Source organism: Ursus arctos, unplaced genomic scaffold (genome assembly GCF_023065955.2).
Source record: "Ursus arctos isolate Adak ecotype North America unplaced genomic scaffold, UrsArc2.0 scaffold_37, whole genome shotgun sequence".
NCBI classification, from domain to species: domain Eukaryota; kingdom Metazoa; phylum Chordata; class Mammalia; order Carnivora; family Ursidae; genus Ursus; species Ursus arctos.
The window spans coordinates 17,916,300-17,943,552 of record NW_026623053.1 but is presented as its reverse complement, the minus strand read 5'-3'; the positions used below and the strand labels follow the sequence as shown (position 1 = coordinate 17,943,552).

At 34.7% G+C, this 27,253-nt stretch overlaps 1 protein-coding gene across 12 annotated transcripts in view; it reads right to left on the bottom strand.

Moving 5' to 3' along the window:
* MIPOL1 (mirror-image polydactyly 1) overlaps positions 1 to 27,253 on the bottom strand; it is a 357,607-nt gene that overhangs the window by 25,032 nt on the left and 305,322 nt on the right. For 6 of the 12 annotated variants that reach the window (XM_057306421.1, XM_057306423.1, XM_048220633.2 and 3 more), the window contains one exon: positions 5,949 to 6,688. In XM_057306421.1, coding sequence (XP_057162404.1) covers positions 6,622 to 6,688 — 67 coding nt within the window. In that variant the 3' untranslated portion in view covers positions 5,949 to 6,621. Of the gene's footprint in view, positions 1 to 1,694; positions 5,516 to 5,948; positions 6,689 to 27,253 lie in introns of those variants that run through there. The other 6 variants (XR_008957206.1, XR_008957209.1, XR_008957208.1 and 3 more) reach the window with 5 other exon arrangements.

Here is a 27,253-nt window from a genome sequence, read left to right as displayed (position 1 = left end):
GACGAGAAAAAAAATCAATAGAGAGAGACCTGGAAAAAGAATAGATAATAGACTTAATAGACAAGAACATTAAAACAGCTCCTATACCTATATTTTCTATATTCCAGAAGATAACATAAGGTATAAATAAATTCAGGAGAGAGATAAATTAAAAAGACCCAACTTTAACTTTTAGAGATAAAAATATGCCTGCAAAGAATAAGGCTCTGGATGGAATTAAGAACATATTAGACACTGCAAAAGAAAAGATAAGTAAATTTGAAAATAAAGCAATAGAAACTATCCAAAATAAAACAACCAGAGGAAAAATAGCCTGAAAAAGAAATAAATGAAGTATGAAATAGCCGTAGGACAAGTTAAAGTGGCTAATATATATTGAATAGTAGGTCCAGAGGGAGAGGAAAAAGAATTGGGGGACAGAAAACTATTAAAAATAATGGTTGAGGGTTGCCTGGGTGACTCAGTTGGTTAAGTGTCTGCCTTCGGGTCCAGGTCATGATTCCAGGATCCTGGGATCCAGTCCCCCATCGGGCTTCTTGCTCAGCAGGGAGCCTGTTTCTTCCCCTGCCTGCCACTCGCCCTGCTTGTGCTCTCTCTCTCTGACAAATAAATAAAATCTTCAAAAAAGTGGTTGAAATTAAAAAAAAAATTCATAGACTACAAACCCACAGTCCAAGAAATTCAATAAACCATTAGCACAGAAGCATGCAAAAATCTATACCATAATACACCCTAATCTAATTGGTTGAAACAAGTAACAAAGGGAAAAATCTTTAAAGCAGCCAGAGGACATTATTATGCAGAGAACAAAAATAAAAATGACAGCAGGAACAAAGCCAGCCAGAGACAAAAAAGCAACATCTTGAAAATACTGAAAAAAAATTATCCTAAAATTCTACATTCAGCAAAAAACTTTTTCACAAAATGAAGGCAAAGAAAAGAATCCAGACATTTTTCAGACATACAAAAGCTGAAAGAACTCATCACTCACAGCTCTGCATTAGTATAAATGAAAAATGCTTCAGGAGGAAGGAATATGATAGTGGGTGGAAACTTGGATCTACATAAAGAAGAGCCCTGAAAATGGTAAATATGTGGGTAAATATAAAATAATGTTTTATTTTATTTTTATTATTTTATTATATTTTTATATATTATATATAAAATATCATATTGTTTTAAATATTTAAAAAGTCAGAACTTTTTAAAAATCTTCTTAAAAATTGTTGTTTAAAGCAAAAATAATAACAATGCTATTATTGTGTACATATGTAGAAGTAGAACGTATGATAACAATATCACAAAGACCATGCACGGTGAGACAACAGTTTTCGTGAACTGTGATGTGACAGTTTAGACATGAACAGTTTACAGAATCTTTGCCCCCAAAGATTCTTACTGCCCACCCCACCCTTGGTCCTCTTTTAGTTATGTACTTCAAGCTTTAAATCCGAAGTTCACTAAGTTCCCTACAGGTAATATGTAGTGTATGTAAGGTATTTACATTACCTTACCTTGATTGAATAATTAAACAGAATAGAAGAAATGTTTTTAGATGTCAGCTATTGGTTACAGCAAAATTCCACATACAAATTCCAAAATTAGTAGAGGTGCTTTGCAGTAGATTTGAATCAGTCTATTATTTTTTCATTAAGAGAAGTAATCTCCCTTTCTTCCTTTCTTTTCTTTCTCCCTTTCTTTTCTTTCTCCTTCTTTTTCTTTCTTCTTTCTTTCTTTTCTTTCTTCTTTCCTTCCTTCCTTCCTTTCTTGTTTTTTTAAGGATTTTATTTATGTATTTGAGAGAGAGAGTGTGAGCATGAGAAGGGGGGAGGGGCAGAGGGAGAGGGGGAAGCAGACTCCCCCCTGAGCATGGAGCCTGATTCAGGGCTGGATCCTAGGACCCTGAGATCATGACCTGAGCCAAAGGCAGACGCTTAACCAACTTAACCACCACCAACTTAACTACCACCCAGGTGCCCCCCTAGGTTCTTCCTAACCATATTACCAAAAGTAATGTTTATCTTTAATATTTTATTGCTATACTTTTATTTTATATCTATAGTTTTTAAAGGTTCCTAAGGTACCTAAAAATTTGTTCGTATCAATTTTTATCTTTATTAAATTTGTTCAGGAAGTCAGACAAGTTTGATGGTGAACTTAATTGGTCTTCTTACTGCAATATATTTTATAGGCATATTCAGTCCAGGATCTTCAGGATTGTACCACTATAAATATGATTAAGATCAATATATAAGAACTGCATTGAAATGTGTAGGATTTGCAGTAGGGGATTTTATATGAATAAAAAGTAAATATATATTTTAGATATTTGAGTTAAAATTCATCTTTGTTAATAATCAGATAGTCAAGAAACTGGTGGCCCCTAAAGTACTAGTGTATTCCAAAACTATACTTAGGTAACAATAAAATAAGTATATTAAGTATAAAATAAGTATATTAACTATATTAAAATTTAGTATATTAAGATTTCTGCAAAGAACTATCAATGGTATACAGAATTTTAATGATTCTCAAAAATAAATATTCATCATTGTCCTCTTCTGTTTATGAAATCCTACATTAAAAATAACTCCAACCTCTATAAATTTAACTTAAAGTACATAATAAAAAAGAACAGAAAAAAACCTTTCAAAAAAGGTTATTCTAGTAAAAGGATTACAAAAAAGTTTGGTAACTTGAGAAGCTACTCTGGAACGTATGCTACTAGTTCAAATGTGCAAGCTCCAACTTAACAAATGTTTAAAATATTTGAGTTTTTAAAACAGTGCCAAAATAAACCACATCTTTTCTAGAGATGACATATTTAGCTAAGCATGAGCAATATAAATCTTTCAACCATTCCATGTATTTGTTTAAAAGCCTCAGAAACCACGTGCATTTCTAATAAAACATGAACAAAATACTGAAGTCACTGGAGCCTAACAGTGGAATTATAAATCAAATTTTTAAAAAGGAAAATGTATTTGTGTGTGTGTCAGTGTGTATACATCTAAGTATATAGATACATACATGTATATAGATCTGAATAGGTCGATAGATAGGTTAGTTGTAAATAATAGTTATCAACAACCAAATAACGTCTTGGGAAAAATCCGGGTTCCATGCAAACCATATGTGAGAAGGTAAAATGTGTAAGCCATGGTTATTTTATCATTATAATGACTCATTAATCATGAGTATTTGAAAATAGAAACTTAAAAAAAATCTATGATCTTTAAAAATACTACATATAAAAATGCTTTTCTATGCAACTATATCCAATATTAAAACTAGATTTTTAATATTCTAACATTTTTGTGAAGTAAACTAATTCTATCAGTAAGTGGCTGACAAGATTCTTCAGTTTATTTGAATAAGGATATATACAAAGGATCGCCTTTCTCATTGAATATTTTATCTAATAAAATATTTTAAATAATTTTAACATAATGACCAAGTTATAAAGGTAGAATTAAAATTTCTCATATATTCATAATTAGTAACTTTGCTATAACTGCTCATACCTTGCTTATAACCAATAACCTGCTTACAACTTGCCTATAATCAGTTCTATCTCTAACAGTTGCTCTAGGAAGTAAAGTAAGCCTTGAAATTCAGACCACCATTTGATAAAACTACACTGTTGGGTTTCAGCATCAGGCCCAATTAAAAAGAGTACAAAGCAACTCAAGGTTATTTTTTACTAACAATGAATTGTCACTCCTAACGAGTGAAACCTAAGGCAAAGTATGCGGCTACTAGGTGGTAATAATGTGATGCTATTTACCCATGCAGTTCACATTACTGTATTTCACTGAAAGAGATGCATATCATCTCGATTCTTAGCAAATTTATATGTATTATGTAGAAAAGAAATGGCACAATAACAAAAATTGCAAGAGTTAAATTTCTCAAATTTTTTTTCTTATAGAAAGGTTTAGAGAAATATGGCTGCATGGATTAGTCATAAGACCTCAGTTGTAAGTCTTAGCCAGTCCTTTGCAAACTCCTAGCCCCTCTGAGTCTATTTCCTCATTTGTAAAATGTAACAATAACAATACTACTACAATTATCATCATTATTATGTGGTTGATATATATGTATATATAATTTACTATTATTACTATTATATGGTTGTTGATAGGATCAACTAAAAAATACAGATGTGAAAGGATTTTACAATAAATCATCAAATGTTACACGTTTGAATTATCTTTTCTGCTTTTCTTCTGAACTACTTATTTTTACACAGTAAGTGAATTCCCATGTTACCGTTGGAATTAGACTTGATAATATTTAAGGCAAACTCAAAGCAACATCTCTGGGCAGCATGGAAAACTTCTGAAATTGCATTATTACCGAGTATGTGGAGAACTGATCTTCAGTGAGCTGGGCCATACCTTCATAGACAAAAAAAGACATAAAGACTGTTTGAAACATTGTTCGTGGGCATTTTTAAGTGCAAGAAATCAATTGGTAATTCCTGGCTGTAATACTTGGCATCTGTAATTTTGTACCCAACTCATTTTCAAGTGGATGTGATGTTTTGGTGGAGAACCCTATTTCACAATAGTAAACGTTAGAATTGTTATAAATTTAGCTTCATAATATGCAAAAGTTCTGGATATTAATTACAGGAACTGGTTGCTCTAATCTGATCAGTTAGGGACAGAAAGATGTTTGGAAACTGCAGAATGTCTTTATGCTCACAGTGTGTTTTATAAAACCCCAAGCAAAATAATGCAAGAAAGATCTGTCTCTTCCTCAGGACTAAATGGAAAATTCAAGTTTACTTGTGATTTATTTGAAGAAGATTCAGGACTGGACTATTTTGTGACAAGAACTGCTCCTCTTTACTTACCTGCAAGACTTGAAAGGCTCTGTTCTTCACAGAGGGAGCTGCCACGTGTTGCAATTAGAGCACAGACAGAAGACTCCATGCATGACCAAATTATTTCAGATTTCTCTATTTATATAGTCACTGGCCTATGAAAGCCTATAATTCTCTTTAGGGCTGTAGAGGAAATCCAGTTAGCTTATTTCTAACCCCTGTTGTTCCTTATTTTCTAACTGTAATAGTTTAAAGAAAAATTAAAAGCAGGCAACGTGAGGAAATTCTAAATTGAACTCAATGGGATGGTTTAACTGCCAGTTAATTTAATAAATTTAATGGGAAGAAATTGAGTCTGTTAACATTATGATTCTTTTGTCAGTCTGTGATAAAGCACCTTACATTTTCCTGCAGAGTAAAATAAATAAATAAATAAAAAATAAAAAACCACAAGAATAATCTCCATTGGTGTGTGAAAAAATGGTGCAATAAATTGTCCTGTTCTTGTCCCCAAAACAAACAATGGTAAATAACTTAGCTCAGTCTTAAAGATAAATTAAAATACTGTGTGGGCTTAGAAAAATTTTCACTTTCCTAGAAAATTTTCACTAATTCAATCTCTACTTGCCTATTTCATCCTGTTCCAGTCATAGTCATCTTCTACTGGCCTCTCATCTATTCAATCTAAAAAAAAAGAAGAAATTTTTCCTATAGCCAAATACATAAACCTTAGTTTTTTATTCATAATTTCATATGATCAGAAGTGACTGCTATGCCATAACTATTTCAAATTATCTTTTAAATAAAAGACAGAGTAGGTAACCAAACCAATTTGCCAGTTTTTTTTCCATGTACTTATATTTTTACATTGTAATTTTATTATCTATTGGGTTCCCCTCCTCCACAACAAAAATTCAAGTGATAGTCTAGGTACAGATAATCAAAAATAACACCTAACATGTTTGATGGCCTCTTGCCTTTTAGAGTCATGCTGGCACATACTAATTTTCACGCCAAAGGTGTCCCAGCCTATGAGACAGACTTGGCAATTTCTATAGCTTAAATAGAGTTCAGACAAATATTCAGTCAGAATATTAAAAAATGCTGACAATATGAATTTAAAAGTACACATGAACGATATCCTCTTTTTTATTGAAGACAGTTTGCATTATTTGTAGTGAAACAAAAAACATGCGTTGATTAATGTAATTTTAAAATATCAAACTCTTATTAGAGCAAAGTATACATTTAATTCTTGGTATTTATACTTAATATTCTTTAATACTAACAAAGATTATGTGTATGCATTGGAGGAAGACTATACACTTTCATGTCTGAGCTCCTCTCATCAGTGAAGAAATAAATTCTATACTGAAAAATGCATGTATTTGAAGTTTTGACCTAACACAGTGGATTAAGGTTTAGACAATATTTACTTTGCTGCATTTTGATTCAGAAAGGGCCATATGTGAAGATATGACCTATAATGGTCTCTCGGTAAAAAGATTTATATTCAATACATGGAGACAGAAAATAGTTACAAAATAAGCCGCAACTTTATAGCTACTCATTGGTAAAAGTCTGTAGTTAATACATTTGGATAAATAACTCAAGTCAGCAGCAAAGTGGTTAAACATTTGTGATTTGATTTTATCTCAGCTTGGAATGTGGTTGGAGTGTCCCACTTCTAACAACTGTTTGCTAAGTTAAGGCTTTAGTGTTTACACAGTGTTGAATGAAGCAGCCTGGTCACCAGATGTGATTGCTTCCCCAGACTGTCGTTTTTTCAGTCAGATCACTGTCCTCATGGTCCCTGTTCCAACCTTCTTCCTCAGGACGTCCACCAGCCTTTCCAACCTAAGATGCGGGCAGGAGGGCGGGAAGGGGGAAGAAAAAAAAGAGAATACAAAAAGTGCAGTTATTATCAGGAATGTTTTGGCTGAAAAAGAACAGTATTTGCCTGTGACCAAGCAGTGCTGGTAGTCATGTTAAGAGACAAAGCATTACTGTCAGCAAGACACACTGGTGCAGAGTGCCAAGTATCTGAGGTTAAAAAAACAGTAACAACACAAACTTTAACCCAGATCTTCAGATTATGTCAGCTTTAAATGCTACATGAAAAATATAACATACTTATTTCAGTACATTTACCTGCTTGCATTAAGGTTGTGAATGAGTCATTTACTATGAAATGAGAAGATGGCACATGAAATGCAGAGCAGTTTCAGACTGATTTTTAACTAAGAAGTACATATTTCAATACAGAAATACCATCGCTATTACACCTGTTACTTAGCTACATAAGTGACACACTGGTATGTTACACGATTCTGACATGTTACATTTCTTCCTTCCTCATGAAGTCAGCTGATGAAAATAATTAGGAATTAGCTAGCTAGAAAAAACTTCACATTTTAGTGGCATGAAAATCATTTAAATATACACAAATGATTTGATGCTAGTAAAACCAGACTTTCTGTACTACATTTAAAAAGAAGTTTCTATTTTGAGTAATATAAACAGGTTAGCAATGATTCTATAGTTTCTAGTCAAAGATAAGTGATTTTTTTTAGTTGATTAAAAACTCACCAATTATACCGAAAATAAAGTCAAAAGTTCAGAAGTCCATTCTGTAGTGTTCTTAGGCTACTCTATGGGTGAATGAGGACATTCATTCGGATCAGTGAGATTTTGCTTTACAAGAGATGATGGAATCAGACCATTAATTTTTTTCCTTTTATTATTATTATTTTCTTACTGAAAACATAAAACCTCAACAAAAAATCCCATTTGATGTTACACACAGAAAAATCTTCCAGTTTTCATATACACAATCTTCCTCCTCAAAGACTGGTGAGCGACAGTCTAGTCTGCTCTAGCTTGCCTCATTTATATGGATCCATGCATGAGGGTCCTTTGCAAATAAACACAGCACAGAGCTAGACACTAAAGGAATGAGGGTATTCTTAATGTCATACACTTTGGTTTACATGGCTAATAAGCTGCATGCAACACTGAAAGCTAGCTCACGTTTATTGGATGATTCAACGTATACTTAGTTCTGTTAACAGAAAACAAGAGGATGAAACAAAATAATCCAATGCATCAAAAATCTTTCCTTTGAGAAATGTTAGTAATTAGAGTAAAAAGGTAAATCTTAGGTACCTAAGTTTATTATTACAAATTTCTCAAGTGTAAAAAATTATACAAAAGTATTACGCGTCCACTAAAACAGCTTCAGACTACTGAATGAGAAGATTCACTGGACAATTCACGGTGTTCACAGGCCGATCTGTATTAGCTGGATTTTCCCTAGTGATAAAAACTAGTGCTATCTTATATACCCTCTAAATGATGACTTATAGGATTACATAAAGTCTTTAAGACAAAGTTCCACTAACCTAAATTTTGGAGGAGGGGCAAGAAAAATACCAGTATGCAAATTTAAATGTATTTTAAATATATGATAGTAACCTCAATTAACTGTTAAAAAAGGACTTCTAGTGGAAATATTGACAGGTCATTTAACAGCATTTTTTGGCATACATTGTAAAAAAGCCAGAAAATATTACTTTCAAGTTGGTTAGTTTTATCCCTCCACCATGATATTCATTAATACTACTATCAAAAAAAACCTTCTTCATAATGTCAAAGAAGCTGGACTCTGCAGAGTTACTATTACTATGAATTCAGAATCAATGGAACCCCCAATTACTGAGATGAATTGGTGTTGTGCCTCTTTTGACTTCTCCTTTATTAATAGGCTCATCTACTTTAGTCTCCTTTTTATACATTAGGACATATTTCCATTAGAACTCTTACATCTTGCTAAGATAAAAGGTTAGAAGGAAATATTTAAATATCACATCTTGCGCTGTCTTTACTACGTTTCAACAATTACTAGATCAACCACATTCTCGGTTTATCCAGGTTGAATGATGTATGAAAATTTGATCTCAGAAATGAAAAAAATGTCAATTACTTAGTTCTGTAAAAGCTCACTGACTTCTGAAACACAATGAAGCACCTATTCCTTCCTGTAAGGAATGGAATACACCTGCCAAACATGGACAGTGCCAACAGGAAGGTAGCTGTGTACGTCTGTTGAAGCACCTTGCAGGATTTGCCTGCAGGCTATTCTTTACTCTCCAAATCAACAATAGCCTTTAAAAAATTATGTAGCTTACTAAATTGGGTTCCAATTGCTTTACATGTTACTCAACGATAGTTTCCCAAGGGCTTCGTGAAATAAAAGGGTTAGAACTAGGATTAGGATTTCTCCATTTTAAATATGAAGAAACTGAAGCACAGACAAGTAAACCCTTATACGAGGCCTGCGGTAAAACGGTAACACATCTGGGCCTGGTTTCCTTGTTCATAGCTCAGAGCTACTTCCATGAGGGCTTGGGTCACTAAGAGAGCCATGGGTTTCAGACTATAGGTTGATGGATTATTTGGCTTCATTAAAAATTTTCTCAAGTTCTTACTGAAGTCAAATTGGGAAAGTATTTGTCGGTATATTTCACCGACATTTAGTAACACATTAAGAAAGTAAATTAATGACAGTGCACGTAATTAGGACATAATAGTTGCAAACTACTACTTGCTATAGTATGATTTCTATATAAACTTGAAAAAATCTTAAAGCTATATTTTAGATAGAAAACTTATTTTCTCAATTAACATTATTTTTATATTTTCTATGTATTTAGATAATATATATGTACTACAATGGAATACATACTCTTCTATCAGGTAGATGAACATAGTTATTTATTAATTTTCCTAACCAATGTACTTTTATTTTTCACTTGATAATATTGTGATATATTTTAAATGGTAATTCTTTTTTTTTTTTTTAAAGATTTTATTTATTTGAGAGAGAGAGAGAGAGGAGAGAGAGAGAGCATGAGGGAGGAAGGGTCAGGGGGAGAAGCAGACTCCCTGCTGAGCAGGGAGCCCAATGTGGGACTCGATTCTGGGACTCCAGGATCATGACCTGAGCTGAAGGCATTCACTTAACCAACTGAGCCACCCAGGTGCCCCAAAACGGTAATTCTTTTTTAAAAAATTAATTTATTTCTTAAAATTAATTAATTAAAAAAATTTTAAGAGATTGCAAGAGTGGGGTGGGGGAGGGGCAGAGGGAGAGGGAGACAGAGAATCTCAAGCAAGTTCCAGACCCAGTGTGGAGTCTGATGGGACTTGATCTCGCCACCCTGAGATGATGACCTGAGCCAAAATCAAGAGTGGGATGCTTAACTGAGCCACCCAGGTGCCCCAAATGGTAAGTAATTCTTAATACTGACTATGTGCCAGGAATTGTGAGAAGTAAATTAGGCACACACTTAATTTTCATGATAACTCCATGGAGTAGACATCACTGGCTGACAAAACCAAAATATATAGACAGTAATTTGATCAGAGCCCGGCTGCTAGTGAGTTTTGGTGCTAGGACATGATACTGAGTCTAATTATCACTTCCCTGATCTCTCTGATGTGCTATACTACTTCCAAAAGCACTACAACTTTTAAGGCGTATTTCTAAATTTTGGTGGGCTTGAATTAAGCTTACTGTGTGTGTGTGTGTGTGTGTATTTTTTTTGCAACAGAAAGGAGTGAAAACAGAACGAATTCCTCATCACCAACAGAATTGTACCGAAGTAAAAATCTCACTCATTTTTGAGAGTAATTTTTGTATCTGTTAATGTGAGAATGGAAATTCTTATTGGCTTGACAATTTTTACTCTGGAAAAATTATTCCTTCTATTTTAGGCAATGAAGTTATCCCATCGAACATATTTGGCTTAAAATTTTTTTTGTTCAAGGAGAAAGAAACAGGGAAATCCAAGAGAGATGCATAACAACCTCTATCCAGCAGAGAAGATAGAAAAACCACTTGAAATGCTTCACGTAGGGTTTGCCATTAGTATCAAAGATCTTGCCTGCTTTCATCCATGGCAGCAGGGCGAGAAAAAGACTTTAAATGTAATTTTTTTTTTTTTTTAGGATTATGACTGTTTTTCCTCTGCTGGTCTTTTTAATGTGGATTTATTTTATCACCTTTTTCTTTATGCTATCCATACTTTCCTCAAAAAATGTTGTTTCCTTGATTCCACCTACATGCTTATTACTTCCAAATACAAAGCCTCCGTCCCCAAACTCCCTTCTGAGCTTCAGACTCACATACCCAACTGCTTATTGCACGGGCATATGATACTTAGCTTATCTAAAACGAAATTAATTTTGCCTCCCATGCATGTTTCAGTATTTATCTTTTTTTTAAAAGATTTTATTTATTTGAGAGAGAGAGAATGAGAGAGAGAGAGAGAGAGAAAGAGCATGAGAGGGGGAGGTCAGAGGGAGAAGCAGAGTCCCCACAGAGCAGGGAACCCAATGTGGGATTCGATCCTGGGACTCCAGGATCATGACCTGAGCTGAAGGCATACCCTTAACTGACTGAGCCACCCAGGCACCCTCAGTATTTATCTTGATTAATGTTGTCATTCATGAAGTCGAAAAAATTTGTCTTATTTATCTATCTATCTATCTATCTATCTATCTATCTATCTATCTATCTATCTCATTTCAGTGTGAACCTGTGAAAACTTTGTGATGAAACCACTAATGCAAACAGTGGGAAGCAATGAATGGGTTTTAACTCATCTAGTAACATCATTTGCACTTTAGAAAGATTACACCGAATGCAAGAGTGTAGGGATGGGATGGAGGCAGGTTAGCCTATAGGTAGAAAGCCCAGAGAGTTCCTTATTAAAATAACCCTAGTGAGCACAACACACGAATGTATTGAAGGCCATACAACTGTACACTTAAAAATGGTTTAATTGGTAAAATTTTATGTTATGAAGCCTTGCCATAATAAAAAATATCCTAGTTAGACTTGAAGGCTTGAACTATAACAGCAGCAGTGCAAATGGGAAGAAGATAAGTCTGAAAGATATCTAGGATACGGAATCCAAAGGACGTAGTGACTTTAGAGGGTAGGGTGGGGAGAGATGGGGTGGGCAAGGATTTCTCTTGGGTATCTGATTTTGGTGACTAGATGGATAGAGGTCACCAAGATGGTGTAGAGGAAGTTTAGAAGAATTTGTTGGGTGTGTGTGTGTGTGTGTGTATGAATTCAGCTTAGTACATATAAATTTGAGGTGTTGGTGGGACATATAAGTGGGAATGTTAAGTAGATACCTGGATGTAAGAGTCTGTATTACAGACAAAATTCTAGGTTTATGATACAGATTTCATTTCAGTTCCATCTATTTGGAACCGAGTTTGGTAACTCCTATGTACCAGGTATTGTTCTAGGCATCGATTATTCAAAAAACGGCATGGTCCCTGCTTATAAGGAACAGTAAGGTGGGGAAGTAGATCTTTACATGGATAACTCAAGTAAGTTATTGGTAAATGCTGTAATAAAAGGATAAACACAAATATCAAACAGAACCTAGTTTGGGTAGGGGAGGAAAGGCATATAAATATAAAATCTTCCTGATTTTGTCTGAGTTAAGTACTGAAGAATAAGAAGGAAACAGACATCTTAAGAAGGGCAGGAGTGGAGCGGGGCAGGATGAGCATTCAAGACAGAGGAAATAATATCTGTGAAGGCACAGAGGTATGAAAAGCATGATATGGGTCAAGTCCTACCGGGAGTATGTTTTCTCAGGATCATGAAGTAAGAGGTGGAGAATGGTAGGAAATGAGGCTGAAGAGGTGGGCCTTGACTAGGTTGCTGTAAGTTGTAACTGAAGCCATGGGAGTAGATGGAAATGCTTAGAAAGAGAAATAAAAAGAAGAGAGGTGGGAATAGGAAAGAAATCAAATGAAAACAAATATTTAAAGTTAAGAGATCGGCAAAAGAATTTGAGAAGACAGGTAAGTAAAAGATGAATCCAGAATAGGTATTGTTACAGAATCCAAAGAAGAGAATTTCACAAAGGCAGTGATCAATAGGGTTAAGAACTTAAACAAGACCAAAGTGAAAAATGCCCATTTGATTTGGCAATTGGGAAAAATGACAACTTTCTGGGGCAGTTTTAGTGGCATGATGGAAGTAGGAGGAAACCTGAGAGGAATGTGAATATTGAAGGCTAGGGGCACCTGGGTGGCTCAATCAGTTAAAGCATCTGACTCTTGGTTTTGGCTCAGGTCATGAACTCAGGGTTGTGGGATAGAGCCCCATGTCAGGCTTGCACTCAGCATGGAATCTGCTTGGGATTCTCTCCTTCTTCCTCCTTCTCCCCCTCTCTGTGCTCGCAGTCGTGGTCTCTCTTTCTCTTTAATAAATAAACAGAATCTTAAAAAAACTGAAGGCTAAGTACATGCTGTTTTATAACAGCTCAGCTAGAAATTAAAGAGAATTATAATTATAGGGGGATGTACCATTGAAGAAATTCTTAAAGAAATGTATGGCATGTGAATGTATTTGTGGACGATGGGAGTAAGACTAGAGGAAGACTCTAAAGTATAAGAGAAGAAGATGATACCTTTTTTAGTAGGGTCTCAGAGGATGGGATCATAAGTACGACTTACAGCATTATCTTAAAAAATATGACTGGACAACTTTTCTTGGAGACCAAGGGGAAAGAGGTGGGAGGAATACAGCTGTGGATAATTTAGGTATGGAGGAAGTTAACTGACAGAAGTTATGTCTGCTAGATTCAACTTTCCCCAGGGAGTAGGAGGCAGAGTTCTCTGCTGAAAGCATAGGGTAAAGTAAAAGCTAGAGGAAAATGCTGAAGTTTAATGTGACAAGAAAAGGAGGTAACTTAGAATATGTAAAAGAAATATTAGGTGAGATTGATGATCTGGCTACAGCTAGAGACTACAAATTAGTAGGAGATTCTATCATCATAGTAGTATGACTTTTGTTTTCCACATCAGGTCTATACCGTGGGGATAAATTTGGGGAGGACAAATAATAGAAGTAATTGAGAGTTTATGACTTAAAAGGCAAGACAATGGTATAAGTAGACTGTATCCTTGAGAGAAAGTGATTAAACCTAGAATTCAGATTGGGTAGAGAAGAAAGTGAGTCTGTAAGGGGTTATTAGTTCAGAAAAAAAAAATGAAAGGAGCAAGGGACCAGATGTCTTGATTTCTGTTGAAGCTAAAAAGCAAGAGTAGTTGGAATAAGGCTGTGGTTATTGTGAAAGAGGCAACTTTGATCTTAGGATTTCAGATGTAGAAAATTCTGCCAACATCCATTGTAGCTGAAGTGGATAAGAGGTAAAAGTCATTAGCATTCAAGAGACAAAAGAATAGTGCATATTACTGACACTGATATTGAAGTTTCTTAGCATGAATGCAGAAGTTGGGGTAGAGAGGAAAACACTGAATCAGATGCCTGAAATACATTTTAGGGGAATGGCACTGATCAGATCAGTAGATATCACTGAAAAGGAGAGATAGTGAGTGAGAAAGCTGGATGGTGTAAATCTTAAAGGAGGGAGGGTTTTTACATCAATGCAGAAGGTCTGAACATAGCAAAGGGGAACCAGAACTCTCCTTCCTAGTACTTGGGTATGGGAAAAAGACTGGTGTCTAGTGGGCTGCTTGGAAACAAGTGTCCTTGGTAAATTCAAGTTTCAGGTAGAATGTGTGTGAAACATTCAGTGTGGAAGTTGTGGATAGATGCAAGGTAGTAACAATGCAAAGAAGGTTCCAAAAAGCAGACTGAAAAGAGCTGAGATCAGAGGAATAAAGAAAAGGAGAGAAAGATGGGGAGGGAAAAAATCACAGAGCTATGAAAGAGAATAGTAATAGATGGAGTGCTCCCACTCTCCTGTGCATAAATTGTAAATGATGAAGTAAGAAGTTCTTGCTCTGTTTTAGCTACAAAAGGTAACCGAGGAATACAGACTAAGATACACTGATGCTAATAAAAATGGACATATACACATATATTTATGAATATATAGAGACATGGCCATTTAAATATGGATCATCAATTTCATTCTTCTTCACAAAAGAATACATAAGAAATAAGTAAATATTATATGAGGAAAGAATGAAGTTGAGAAAAGACTGTACATCTGAAACACAATGAAGAAAGAGTTTGTAAGTGAAAAGGTCAGGGTAGGAGTAAGATACGAGAGTGGGTTGACAAGTCATGGTGAAGAAGGTAGTAACAAGACTTGGTAGACAGTGGTAAAAATGGGGAATGGAATAAGAATTATACAGCCAAAAATCATTCCTTATTTTAATTGGAAACTGCCTCCTTGAATCTCCCACTCATCTACCTAGACCTACCCTTTAAATCGTTAGCCTACTTGATTTCCATATGAGGTATTGTGAAAATGTTAAGAGAGCTGTCATGTCTTTATGGTATTTTATTATTTACAATTCCAGTCTTCAAATGGCTGGTACCTTAAAGTTGGTAGACTGCTCACTATTATTCATATTTTTTGTGCATATTCTCTACTATGTCCAGTGTCTTAAAAATATTGCCCCTAGGGCACCTGGGTGGCCCAGCTGGTTGAATGTTCAACTCTTTGATTTTGGCTTGGGTAGTGATCTCAGGGTCATAGGATCAAGTCCCATGCCAGGCTCCACACTCAGCAGGGAGTCTGCTTGAGATTCTCTCTCTCCCTGTGTCCCCTCCCCCACACTCTTTCTCTCTAAAATAAACAAATAAATAAAGAAATAAATAAAATCTTAAAAAAAATTTGCCCTATATAATAATCCAGTTTAATCATTATAAAGGGAAGTGGGGCTGATATCTTCCTTGATTTAGACTTTTACTTCTATTTTAATGTTCCCATGTTTCACTATCAGCTTACACTAATACTCTAATACTGATACTAATATCACTAATACTTAGCCTGCTTTGCCTTCCATGCCAAGCCAAGTCTCTCCTATTTTGGACATACACAATATTTCTTTTTCATTTATTGCTGCTTTACAATAAACCACACAAAACATGGTGGCTTAAAACAGCAGCTATTTAATTTTGTCAATTTGGGCTTGGAGCAGCTGGGCAATTCCGCTAGCCTTTCCTGGCATCACTCCTTCAGCTGTAGTCATCTGGGGTGGGGTGGTCATGTGCATGACAGGTGGTGCTGACTTCTGCTAGGACTCTCTCTTTCTGTGGTATCTCATCCTCAACCAGATAAGACTTATTTACCTAGTGAACACATCAGCAAGAGGGTAATACTGAAATCACTAAGGCCTCTTGAGGCCTTACTTGGTTTATTTTATTGGTTAAAGGGCTTAATTTGGGCTTTAACAGATACCCAAATAGGTCTACCTGATGATTTGTGGCATGGAAACAAGAGTTTCTGGGCTGTGATGATATTTGGCAAATACGATGAGTTTGTAGCAACTCTTGCTTAAGTTGATATCATGCCTAGGATGGTCCACAGCACATGGCACTTACTCTATTTTTAAATTTAATTTTGAGGGTTGGTCTACCTGTGTTTCAACATTCAAGATATATTTACTAAAAAACTTCACTGAAAAGTCCAGGAGTCATTCTCTATTAAAAGCAAATAATGAATTCCAAAATACCACCAACTTAACAACACTATGATGGTATTATGCATCCAAAAAAGATGCCATTTTTTTTTGAACAGGTTCACTATTAAATAAATGTGGATTTAGAAATAGATTTTTATAAAATTTAAGGCCTAAAACATTTTTGTATTCTTGTTAGCAAACTCAGTGTTAATAATAAATTGTGGTTAATTTGGAAATGGGCATAATTTATTTATCTGGAACAGAACATTATAAAATTAATAACTAAAATAAGATTTCAAATATAATTATACTGGAGAAAATGAGGGAAAAATTGATTCTGGCAGGAATGTAGAAAGCCAAAGTAATTATAACCACGCAAATTTACTGAAGGAAAGAAGATACAGGACAATTATTTACTATATAAATTCATATAAAATATTTTGAAAAGGACATCACAAATATTTCATTATAAGTAGATAATAAATAGGAATTCTGAATGAGCACCTCTTTTAAGACTTTATCTATCTATCTATCTATCTATCTATCTATCTATCTATCTATCTATCAAGATTTATTTATTTATTTGAGAGAGAGAGCACACAGTGGGAGGGGGAGAAGCAGACTCACGGTTGTGCAGGGAGCCCAATGCAAGACTCAATCCCAAGACCCTGGAATCATGACCTGAGCCAAACGCAGACACTTAACTGACTGAGCCACCCAGGCGCCCCAAGATTTTAATTATAAAACAGGTTTAAAAGATATTTGTCTTTTTCTTAGAAAATATTACCAATGCAAATGATTAGGGAAACTTTTAAAAAGTCTCGACAAAAGATTGTGTTAAAAATCTTAGCCTGGGGGCACCTGGGTGACACAGTCAGATAAGGGCTGACTCTAGATTTGGGCTCAGGTCATGATCTCAGGGCTGTGGAACTGAGCTCAGCCTAGGGCTCTGGGCTCAGTGGGGAGTCTGCTTCTCTCTGGCTCCTTCTGCCCCTCCCCCCACTAACCCTCACCCTCACAACTAACTAACTAAATCTTTAAAGACAAAAATCTTAGCCTGGTTAACATGTCCTTGGTAAGTTTACATGGATATGCTATGACAATTAGAATCAAGCATTTGTCTCCCCTGTTAATCCTAAAATCTTTGAGATTAAGTAGAAATCAAAGAATGCATTTAAAAAGACTCGTACTACTGCCTTGATTCACTGTGTTCAGGTCTCTCCCAAAATTTTTTTTAGATTTTATTTATTTATTTGAGAGAGAGAGAGAGAGCTTGAGAGAGAGATCACAAGGCAGGGGAGGGGCAGAGGGAGAAGCAGACTCCTCACAGAGCAGGGAGCCCAATGCAGGACTCTGGGATCATGACCTGAGCAGAAGGCAGACGCTTAACCGACTGAGCCACCCAAGCATTGCCTACTGATGCATCTTCTGTGGGAGAAGCTTCAGGGTGAAAAATAAACAGGCACATGGCAAAATATGGGAAAAGCAAATTGATAACAAGGTTAACCATTTTAATTACTTCATTAAAAACGCTTGATTTCTAAGAATTGAAACAGGGTATGATAGTGGTATATTGAAAAAGGATGCAGATTTGTGGGAAGATTCCTCTTCCTTTTCTTATTCTGGCTTTTGTGTTCTGTCCCAGCTCCCCAGCCTCTAGGACAACCCGTATGAACACCTGCTTAAGTTAATCTGAAAGTATACAGAAGTTCTTTATTTCTTTTAGACTGAAAGGGACTATCTGTTGATGTATCATTGTCCTATTTAAAATATCAGTTTCACTATTTCAGAGTGACTTCTGTTGAAAATTAAGAGTGATAAGTCGTTTCCTTCTAAGTGTTTTGAAAACTGCTCAATTATATTGTCCTTAAATTTTTTTTTCCTATGGAGAACTGATCCTTGGTTTCAAGATAAGGATACAGTAAATAGAAGTTTGAGGTTTAATCTCACTCGTGATATTATTAGGCTGCTAGGTAGTCACTGCTAATTTCTGGCAGCTTACAAACTGTATGTTATCAGACTCATGTATTTTATATACAGTCCTAAATTCTTTATATAAATAAATCAATCTTCCTAAAACATCAAAATTTAGCAAAGTAATATAACCATGAAAAGGCAGATTTCTCTGAAAAGTTTATGATACATAATAGTCATAGAGCATAATTATTTAACTAAAATTGCATCAGAACATATAAAAGGAAAATGTTATAAAGATTAACACCACATATATAAGAGGTTTATACTTTCATCCATCTCAAAAACAGTGTCTATTACACACACACACACACACACACACACACACACACACACAGTATTTTATAGATAAGGAATTCTGGATGCACAGAAAGATGAGCATTTCTGACTGATTTTCATTTCTTTCTGATTTCTGATTTTTATATGCCACTTGTAAATGTAATTTCCATTCTTCAATATCCATTCACTTCACAGTTAATACTTTTCAAGCAGCATAGAAGCCTTGAAATTAAATCACATACTTCTTTCTTATATGTGTTAAAGTGTTAGTATTAGGGATTAATGGGCTTTATTCTCGGTATTAGGATTATTCATTGGTAGTATGTTAGTGACATAGGGATACATTAACTCTTTTGAGCTGACAGGAAATTAGCAAACTGCCTCAGAGACTGATTTACAATGATCTTAAATGTGAATTATACTTATGTTCTAATTTATTTACAGTAACTTATTCACCAAGATAGATTTTTCATATGATTTCCTTTAGACTTACAGAATTTGCAGTTATAATACATATTTTTATATTCTAGAAACTACCATATACTTGGCAGCAAAGATAATAAGTAAGGCCTTATATGTTTATAATGATTCTGATTTACTAAGTACTAGAGAGCAATTTGTTTTTTTAAGATTTTATTTATTTGATAAAGAGATAGAAACACGAGCAGGGGGAGGGGCAAAGGGAGAAGCAGGCTCACGTTGAGCAGGACTCGAGTCCTCATATCTGAGTGGAAGGCAGATGCCCAGCCCAACTGATGGAGCCACCCAGGCACGCCATAGAGAGCAATTTGTAAGGCCAATGAAAACTATTCTTTATCTTAATCAGTAGAGCAATTCTCATCTGCGTGTGAAGAAAAGAGCCTCAAACTCACCTCCTGGTAAAATCCTAAAAGTTTTTCAAATATTCTATAAAGCATGATACATGAATTATGATTTGTTGTTATTTTTCCTTAGATTAGTTTAGGTTTGGGCAATATGGTAGTGCTTACATCTTCTGGTATGTGTTTTGTTACCTAAATTTAGTAGAAATATTTCTTTGACAGGGCACCTGTGAGGCTCAGCTGGTTAAGCATCTGCCTTCAGCTCAGGTCATGATCCCAGGGTCCTGGAATTGAGCCCCACATCAGGCTTCCTGCTCCACGGGCAGCCTGCTTCTCCCTTTAAGCCACGTGTGCTCTCTCTCTCTCTCAAATAGATCAATAAAATCTTAAAAAAATATTTCTTTGAGTAAATAACCTAGATGATATGAATGAATAATTTTTGTAAATCTGTGCTAATAGCCTATCCTCATCATGTGCATTTTGAAACAAAATAATTATAAAAATTCTTTCTACATGCTGCTCTCAGCTGCTTGTATCTGGACTTTTAAATATTCGCCCACCAGCCTGGTTCAGAGAATTCTGATATCACCAATGATATCACCTCAGGAACTGATCTGCTGTTTGCCCAGTAGCAGAGGTACATATTGCCTTTTGAAGAATGACACCTCAAACCACAGCCTTGACATTTGGCCTATCTTTGAATGGCTTGAGATACAGCTCTTAAGAATAATCTTTATCATTCAGAATAACTTTGGACATTCTGACTTTTAGCACTAAACTCCACAGGAAGAGTTTAATTATGTGGGAAATAGGGTTATATAATCTAAATTGCTATCATTCCAAAGACATTCTCATGAGTATTTCTATTATTCCCAGAGAAGAATCCTTAGAAGCCTTCCCCTTCTTTTGCTTTTCAGTTTCTGGAAGCCAATTTTGATGAGTTTTATATCTGCCATCTGACAGTACTGTTCTCAAACTCAACTTAATATTTTTTTCTCATAAGTTTATAAGTTAGGGTTACATAAAAAGAAAATGAAATTAGTTCTTAGCACTGAACTAAAGACATTCTGTTGATGGCACTGTGTCATTCTTATCTCTTAGCCAGAAAATCTTAAAATACCGACTACTTTTTTACCCTTCACATCTCTTTAGTCACCAAATCATAGTTTTTCTCTATAGTGTTTCTGATATGAATCCCTTTCTTCCATTCTCCCTGCTACCAGCCTACTCTAGCACACCAGCTGTCTGTTATTATTATACTATATTATTATCATTGTTTCTTTTTTTTTTTTTAAAGATTTTATTTATTTATTTGACAGAGATAGAGACAGCCAGCGAGAGAGGGAACACAAGCAGGGGGAGTGGGAGAGGAAGAAGCAGGCTCATAGCAGAGGAGCCTGATGTGGGGCTCGATCCCACAACGCTGGGACCATGCCCTGAGCCGAAGGCAGACGCCCAACCGCTGTGCCACCCAGGCGCCCCTATTATCATTGTTTCTTAACTGGTACTTTTACTTCTAAAACCAGCCTGCTTCAATTAATCTTCCACAGTGCTAAGAGAGCCCGGTGTTCCTAAAATGCTGTTTCTTTCAGGTAACCTTTGCTGCCTTCAAAACTCGACACTGGTTTCTTACTCCCTATCACATGAAATCAAACTGCCTTTGCATCGTTGTGAAAGCTCTCAGTAATTCAGGCTGTCTCGCCTATCTGATAGCCCACAGGGACCTCTGTTCCTGCCAGGTTGAACTCTGTACTATCTCTTCTCATAAAATATATTCACATGTGTACCTTTGCTTCATTTATGCTGTTTCTCTCTTCTACACTCTCTCCTTTCCTCTCTGCTTATTTGTATCCCACTCATTCCAGAGGGCCAAGTTCAATTTCCCTGAGGCATTCCTTTTCTCTACATTACCTGCACTGAACCATTAAGAGGTTATTCACTACCATTCTAGTCTATGAAATGATTTTTTAAAAAACAAGGTGAAATATATATATGAATATACTACTAGCATTATATGCAGATACAAGATGTCATATTATCTTGATCCCAACAATTCCACTTCCAGGGATTTGTGCCCTCTCTAAATTTTTAACTAGAAGCATGTTCACTGCAGCAGTATTTGGAAACAACTAAATACCCATGCTTTAAGCTTCTTATGGGCAGGAGCCTTATAGCACACTGTTTATTTACACTGCCAAATTTAAGAGAGTGCTAAGGACATGATACAAAGCTTTTTTGTGAGTTTTTACAGTCTTTCCCCGTATCTTGTAATAACAGTAACAGATGGAAATAAAATCCAAATTTGTTCCTTCTCCCCATATTTCTAAGTTACCATATCTTTTCAAGAAGAATTTATTTTTAATTGCATGTAGTATGTAGTCAGACCAAGAAGCTCTCTGTATCAAGGCTGACAATGAAATGGTGAGGAGGAAAGGTACTGCCAGCCGTAAATGCACAGTTGAAAGAGTTCATCTTACTCATAATTGTTACCTTTTTGCCAAACAGTTTTCATAGGCGGCGTGCTTCTAATGCTATGTACATACACCCAAAGTCTTAAATCATTCATATTAACCTGTCAAAAGTACTGGTCCACTATTTTGACATGCTTACTGAGAACAGTAGATGACTTACTATCCTCAAAGCGAGCTATTAACTCCTGTCTAAACTTTCTCAATCTGAACTACTGTTAGGCAGCCCTTTGATGGGATGCACACTCTGCCTTTTTCAGCTTCACATCATTCTGCTCTATTATGTGCCAATGTCTTTGACGGATATAAAAAAGCCATAATTTAAAAAGTATAGAAATTAAAAAAATTTTTTCTTAGTCCTTGTACCATAAGAAGTACATCCCAATGAAATTCCTGCTATCACTGTATATCTTTATATAAACAGCTTTTACAATTAGGTCATTCTTACCATAGAAAGTATTTATGGTAATGTATTTTATTATTAGAGGACAAGATGAAATATTACCTATCTACTATAAAAAACTCAGCACCATATTTCTCTCTTTTCCATGTACCTGAAGAGGTTTAAAATTTGCAGTTCTATAAATAGTCTAATTGTTTTTCTAGTTAATAGAAATCTTTTCTAGCAATTCTAAATACTTTTTAACTCAGTAATTCCACACTTCCAGGAATTTGTGTCCCCTGCAATAACTGCAGATATGTGCAAGTATTTAGCTGCAAGAGTGTCCACTGCAGCAGTATTTTAAATCAACTCAATAGTAACAATAATTAATTAGTTAAATAATTATGGTACAACCATACAGTTAGATTTAGAGCCATTTAGACCACTTAGTAAAAGATTATAAGGTTTAGACAAAGTTATTAATCATATATTAAGTGATTTAGGTTATGAAACGGTATGTAATATATGAAAACATCTTGTAAAAATGCCAAGTTGCTTAGTGATATTTAAATTTTTAATAAAAATTAATGTAAATTGTTTTAGTAATTTGAAAAAATATGTATTATGATTAAAAAGCATTTTTAAAATGTGTGGCCTATCAAAACAATATTAATTAATACATCTCTTGGTAAAAATGAACACATGCACATAACTATTAAAGTGATCAAGAGGGCATTTAAAAGAGAAAAATGTAAACTCTTTCTCTTCCCATCCTCACTTATATTTTGCTGAACTCTCCCCAGGTGCAGGAATCCTATGAGACTGACAGAGAGCTTAAAAATTATATGTGGCTGTAAAGTATTTATATTCAGTATGCATACCATTCACAGTTTTATAATTTTATTTTTCATAGCTAGAAATTTCCCAGAAAAATAAATTAAGGGGACATATGCTATACAAAGATTTATTCTGTTATTTTTTGACATCACATATTAAGGCTGTACAATTTTGTTGAGTATTTACAATATTTAAAAAGATGATTTGAATTGAAAGACAGATTTCTTTATACAGTCAAGGCTCTCTCAGGTACTTCCCTTTCATCTCCCACACCCTAATGAAGCCAATCCAGCATCTAAGCGTTCAAGCCTCTCATTGTGTTTTGATCCTGTTTGTTCTATCCATGCAGGATATTTACTTTGGCAGGGGAGATTTATGGCTGAAGAACATGACTAAATAGCTTATTTGCGAAGATAAACCAACCTGAATTAGTATTAAGGTATAAAAACCCACTGGACTACTCATTAATAAAAACAATCTTTTGTTTAAAAGAAAAAAAAAAAGAACACAAAGACCATGGCTATAAATATTTCTAATGCTTTTTCTAGGCAGATAATCATAAATAATAATATTAAAAAACCTCAAATAAGCAACTCAAGAGAAGGCAAGCTGCCTTAGTTATCATATAATACCACAATATAACAAATCTGACACTGTAAGAGAAAAAAAAACACAACTTCTCTGTTGAAAAAAATAATGTAAGCGAAGTTTTAAATGGGGAAAAATGTTCATAATACATTAAATAAGAAGCTGATTTATTTACTATCCCAAAGGTCTTAAAAATCAATAAACAATCCAATACAAAAATGGGAAAAAGTCATGAACAGGAAGTTCAAAGAAAAATGTAAATAAAAATATATAAAGCTGCTTCACTTTATTCATAATTAAAGTAGTGCATATTGAAATGAGATATAATTTTTTATCTTTCATTTTGGAAGGTTAAAAACCTCAATAATACTAAATAGTAGTAAAGCTTGGGGAAATAGCATTCTTACAAATTATCAGTTGTCAATATAAATTTTTAAAAACAAGAATTTGGTATGACTTAGACTTAAAAAGGCACACTTTTTTGAAACTTACGCTTTTCATTTCTAGAAATTTATCCTATTGATCTATTGAAAAACTACATATAAGTATGTTTAAAGGAGGTTGCTCACTTGTAACATTGTTTGTAACAGCAGATTAAAACAAACAAACAAACAAACAAACCCAAAGAAGCAAGCCCAGATTCTTTTCTCACACAATTTGTACTCTAGTCTGTAAAAGATACATGCATATAGCAATTTTTAAAGATTTAAATTATAATTTTATAATGTTTTGCATTGGCTGGAAATTAACAATTGGTGCTTATATTTTTGAAAGTCTGTAAGGAAGTGGATAGCATTTTAGAGACTATAATTTCAAAGCTAATTTTTTTAGCACTATGAAAACATACACATTTACCTTCACTTTTCTTGCACACATCAGTATAAATTCTTATTCATGACAGGCAAAATGTTTTGCTTAAAACAGTGATCACATTCACAGAATTGTGAGGAAAAAGTCTTTAAGGAAGAAGGTCAAAACAGCTTGCATTTGGGCTCCAATGAAAACCTGATGCTCTAAAAAATGATTTTAATAGTTTCTACAGTTTGTCTTCTCCTTTAGAGGCCCATCCCTCAAAAGCTAGCTGGAGCTAGCTTTTCCAGATAAAACCACAAATCCCTCTTTCAAAAAATCTTTAATGTGTGTTCTTTTTACTTAACCCAACTAATAGGTGGTTATGCATCTCACTAAACATGGAACTTAAATGACTAATGAAATTCCAGAAAAAACTTTAACTACAGTGAGATAAAGTTTTGGAGAAAATGTTGAAATGTAAAAAGTTCCCACTTGTGACAAATTCCTGAAAATAAACTCAGTCTAATCCATTAAGTTACTGCATCCACTGGTATTATAAAGCAGCATATATGCAACAACTACCCTGACCAGAGCCTTGGCATAAATATTAACTTGGAAAGGTTCATATTCAATAAAATTATTAAAATTCTCATTTTAAAGTAGTTCTCACTCTTTTGTGATTCTTCTGTCCCTAAAAATTAAACGACTTTTGATATGGCATAATCTCTTAGACATACTCCTTTAAAGAAGCCATTAAAATAGTCTCTATTTTTTCCACTGATGCTCCCTACTACTGAGGGATAGTCAGTACACCATCATAGAGGAGTGGGTGAGATCTTTCCTCTTAATGTCAATGATTGGTATCAAAGGTATAACAATAATGTAAATCTTCACCAGGCATCCTTTTAGTTAATTTATCAGGTCCAACTACCTTTTAATGGAAAAGGAGGCTATATTCACATGAAATCCTTTAATGTATAATTCCAAAATTCATAAAGCTCCTAAAAGCCAAAAGATTTTTATGTTTGCTGCAAACTCACGTAGCAGGAAAACCTGATTGAGGGTGACAATTCATATGTTTCATTAAATTGTGCTTCTCTAGAACAATTGGTGTTACATAATTAAAGAGAAAAATATATATCATATTACCTTTATAAAATTTGAAAAATTTTAAATTCTGAAACACAACATATAGTCCCAAGGGCTTTAAATTAAGGATGTGGATCCATTTAGGTTTTGTGTTGTTATTTCTGTAGTCAGTGAATATTGTACATATGCCATAGCATATTTGATACTTCAAAATCATATTTTGAGGAAGAGGTTGAATCTTCAATTTTTTTTAAAAAAGATTTTATTTATTTGAGAGAGAGTGAGAGAGAGCACAAGCAGGGGGAACAGCAGGCAGAGGGAGAAGCAGGCGCACCGCTGAGCAGGGAGCCTGATGCAGGACTTGATTCCAGCACCCCGAGATCATGACCTGAGCCGAAGGCAGATGTTTCACCGACTGAGCCACCCAGGTGCTCCTGAATCTTCAATTTTAGACCATTTTCTACAGCATGTTCTTCTAACTGATAATCAAGACTAGAAACATGGGGTGTCTGGGTGGCTCAGTTGGTGAAGCATCTGCCTTCAGCTCAGGTCATGATCTCAGGGTCCTGGGATCGAGTCCTACATCGGGATCCCTGTTCAGTGGGGAGTCTGCTTCTCCCTCTGCCTCTCTCCCTGCTGTGCTCACTCTGTCAAATAAATAAATAAATAAAATCTTAAAAAAAAAAAAGACTAGAAACATAACCCACAGAGTTAATGGAACATGCATGCTTTTTACAACTATAAAACCTTCCCTGACTGACCCAAGTTTTCCTAGTGTTCCTAGAGTACCATATATTTCTCCTATTGTAATTACTGTTTACTTGTCAATATTCCTTCCTAGATTATAATAAACTCAGTGATGGCAGATGCTGCTGCCTTTAATCTTATTTACCTGTGATATCCACTGGGTAGATACCCAGTGTCTACCTCAATGCTTGATACCCAGTGTCTACCTCAATACTGGATTAAAAAAATATTTCATTTGGAGAGAAGAAATAGTTTCAAAAAATTTTGTAAGTACCTTCAGATAATCCAAGGTACATAGAAAAGTGCAGGTACTACTCTCTTTCATTATTTAAAGCTCCTTTTAGTATGATTTTACCAAAATATTTTAACAGCTGTCTATTCATTGACATTTCTAGTGTGGTAATAATCATGCTTTTTATTATTTCAGCTTATTTCTGGTAATCTTTCATGTTAATTATTATAATTCTTTGTCATTTAAAAATAAGCTTCCGTGTTTAAATACTTATATTTGATAACATTTTTTTTGCTGAATTTCCATTGCTATTGAATTTTTTAAACTATGCTTAACATCATTCATAGCATCAATATCAATAACAAATGGATTTGAAGTGCCAATAAAATTGCTACACTTCAACATACATTCAAATAATACTGACTGGTTTTCTACATTTACCATAGCTGAGTGCTTCTCACAAACCCTGGCCAATTACTTTATTATTCTCATTTTTACTAGTAGGGCTGGCTTAAATCTTGACTCAGATTCTCTGTATGCATCTTCATTTAAAAGAAGTAAAAATCTAATTCCTCCTTTCTTGCTTCTTACATTAGCTTGCTGTACTTAGAGTTTTAAACTTGAAATTTATCAGTAGGAAGCTATCCAGAAGTGAGAGCACCATCTAACTAACTGCCCTGTTCATGATCTGTTAGTTTCTGAATATGTGTGATTCTTGATACTTAATTTTGGGCCAGACTT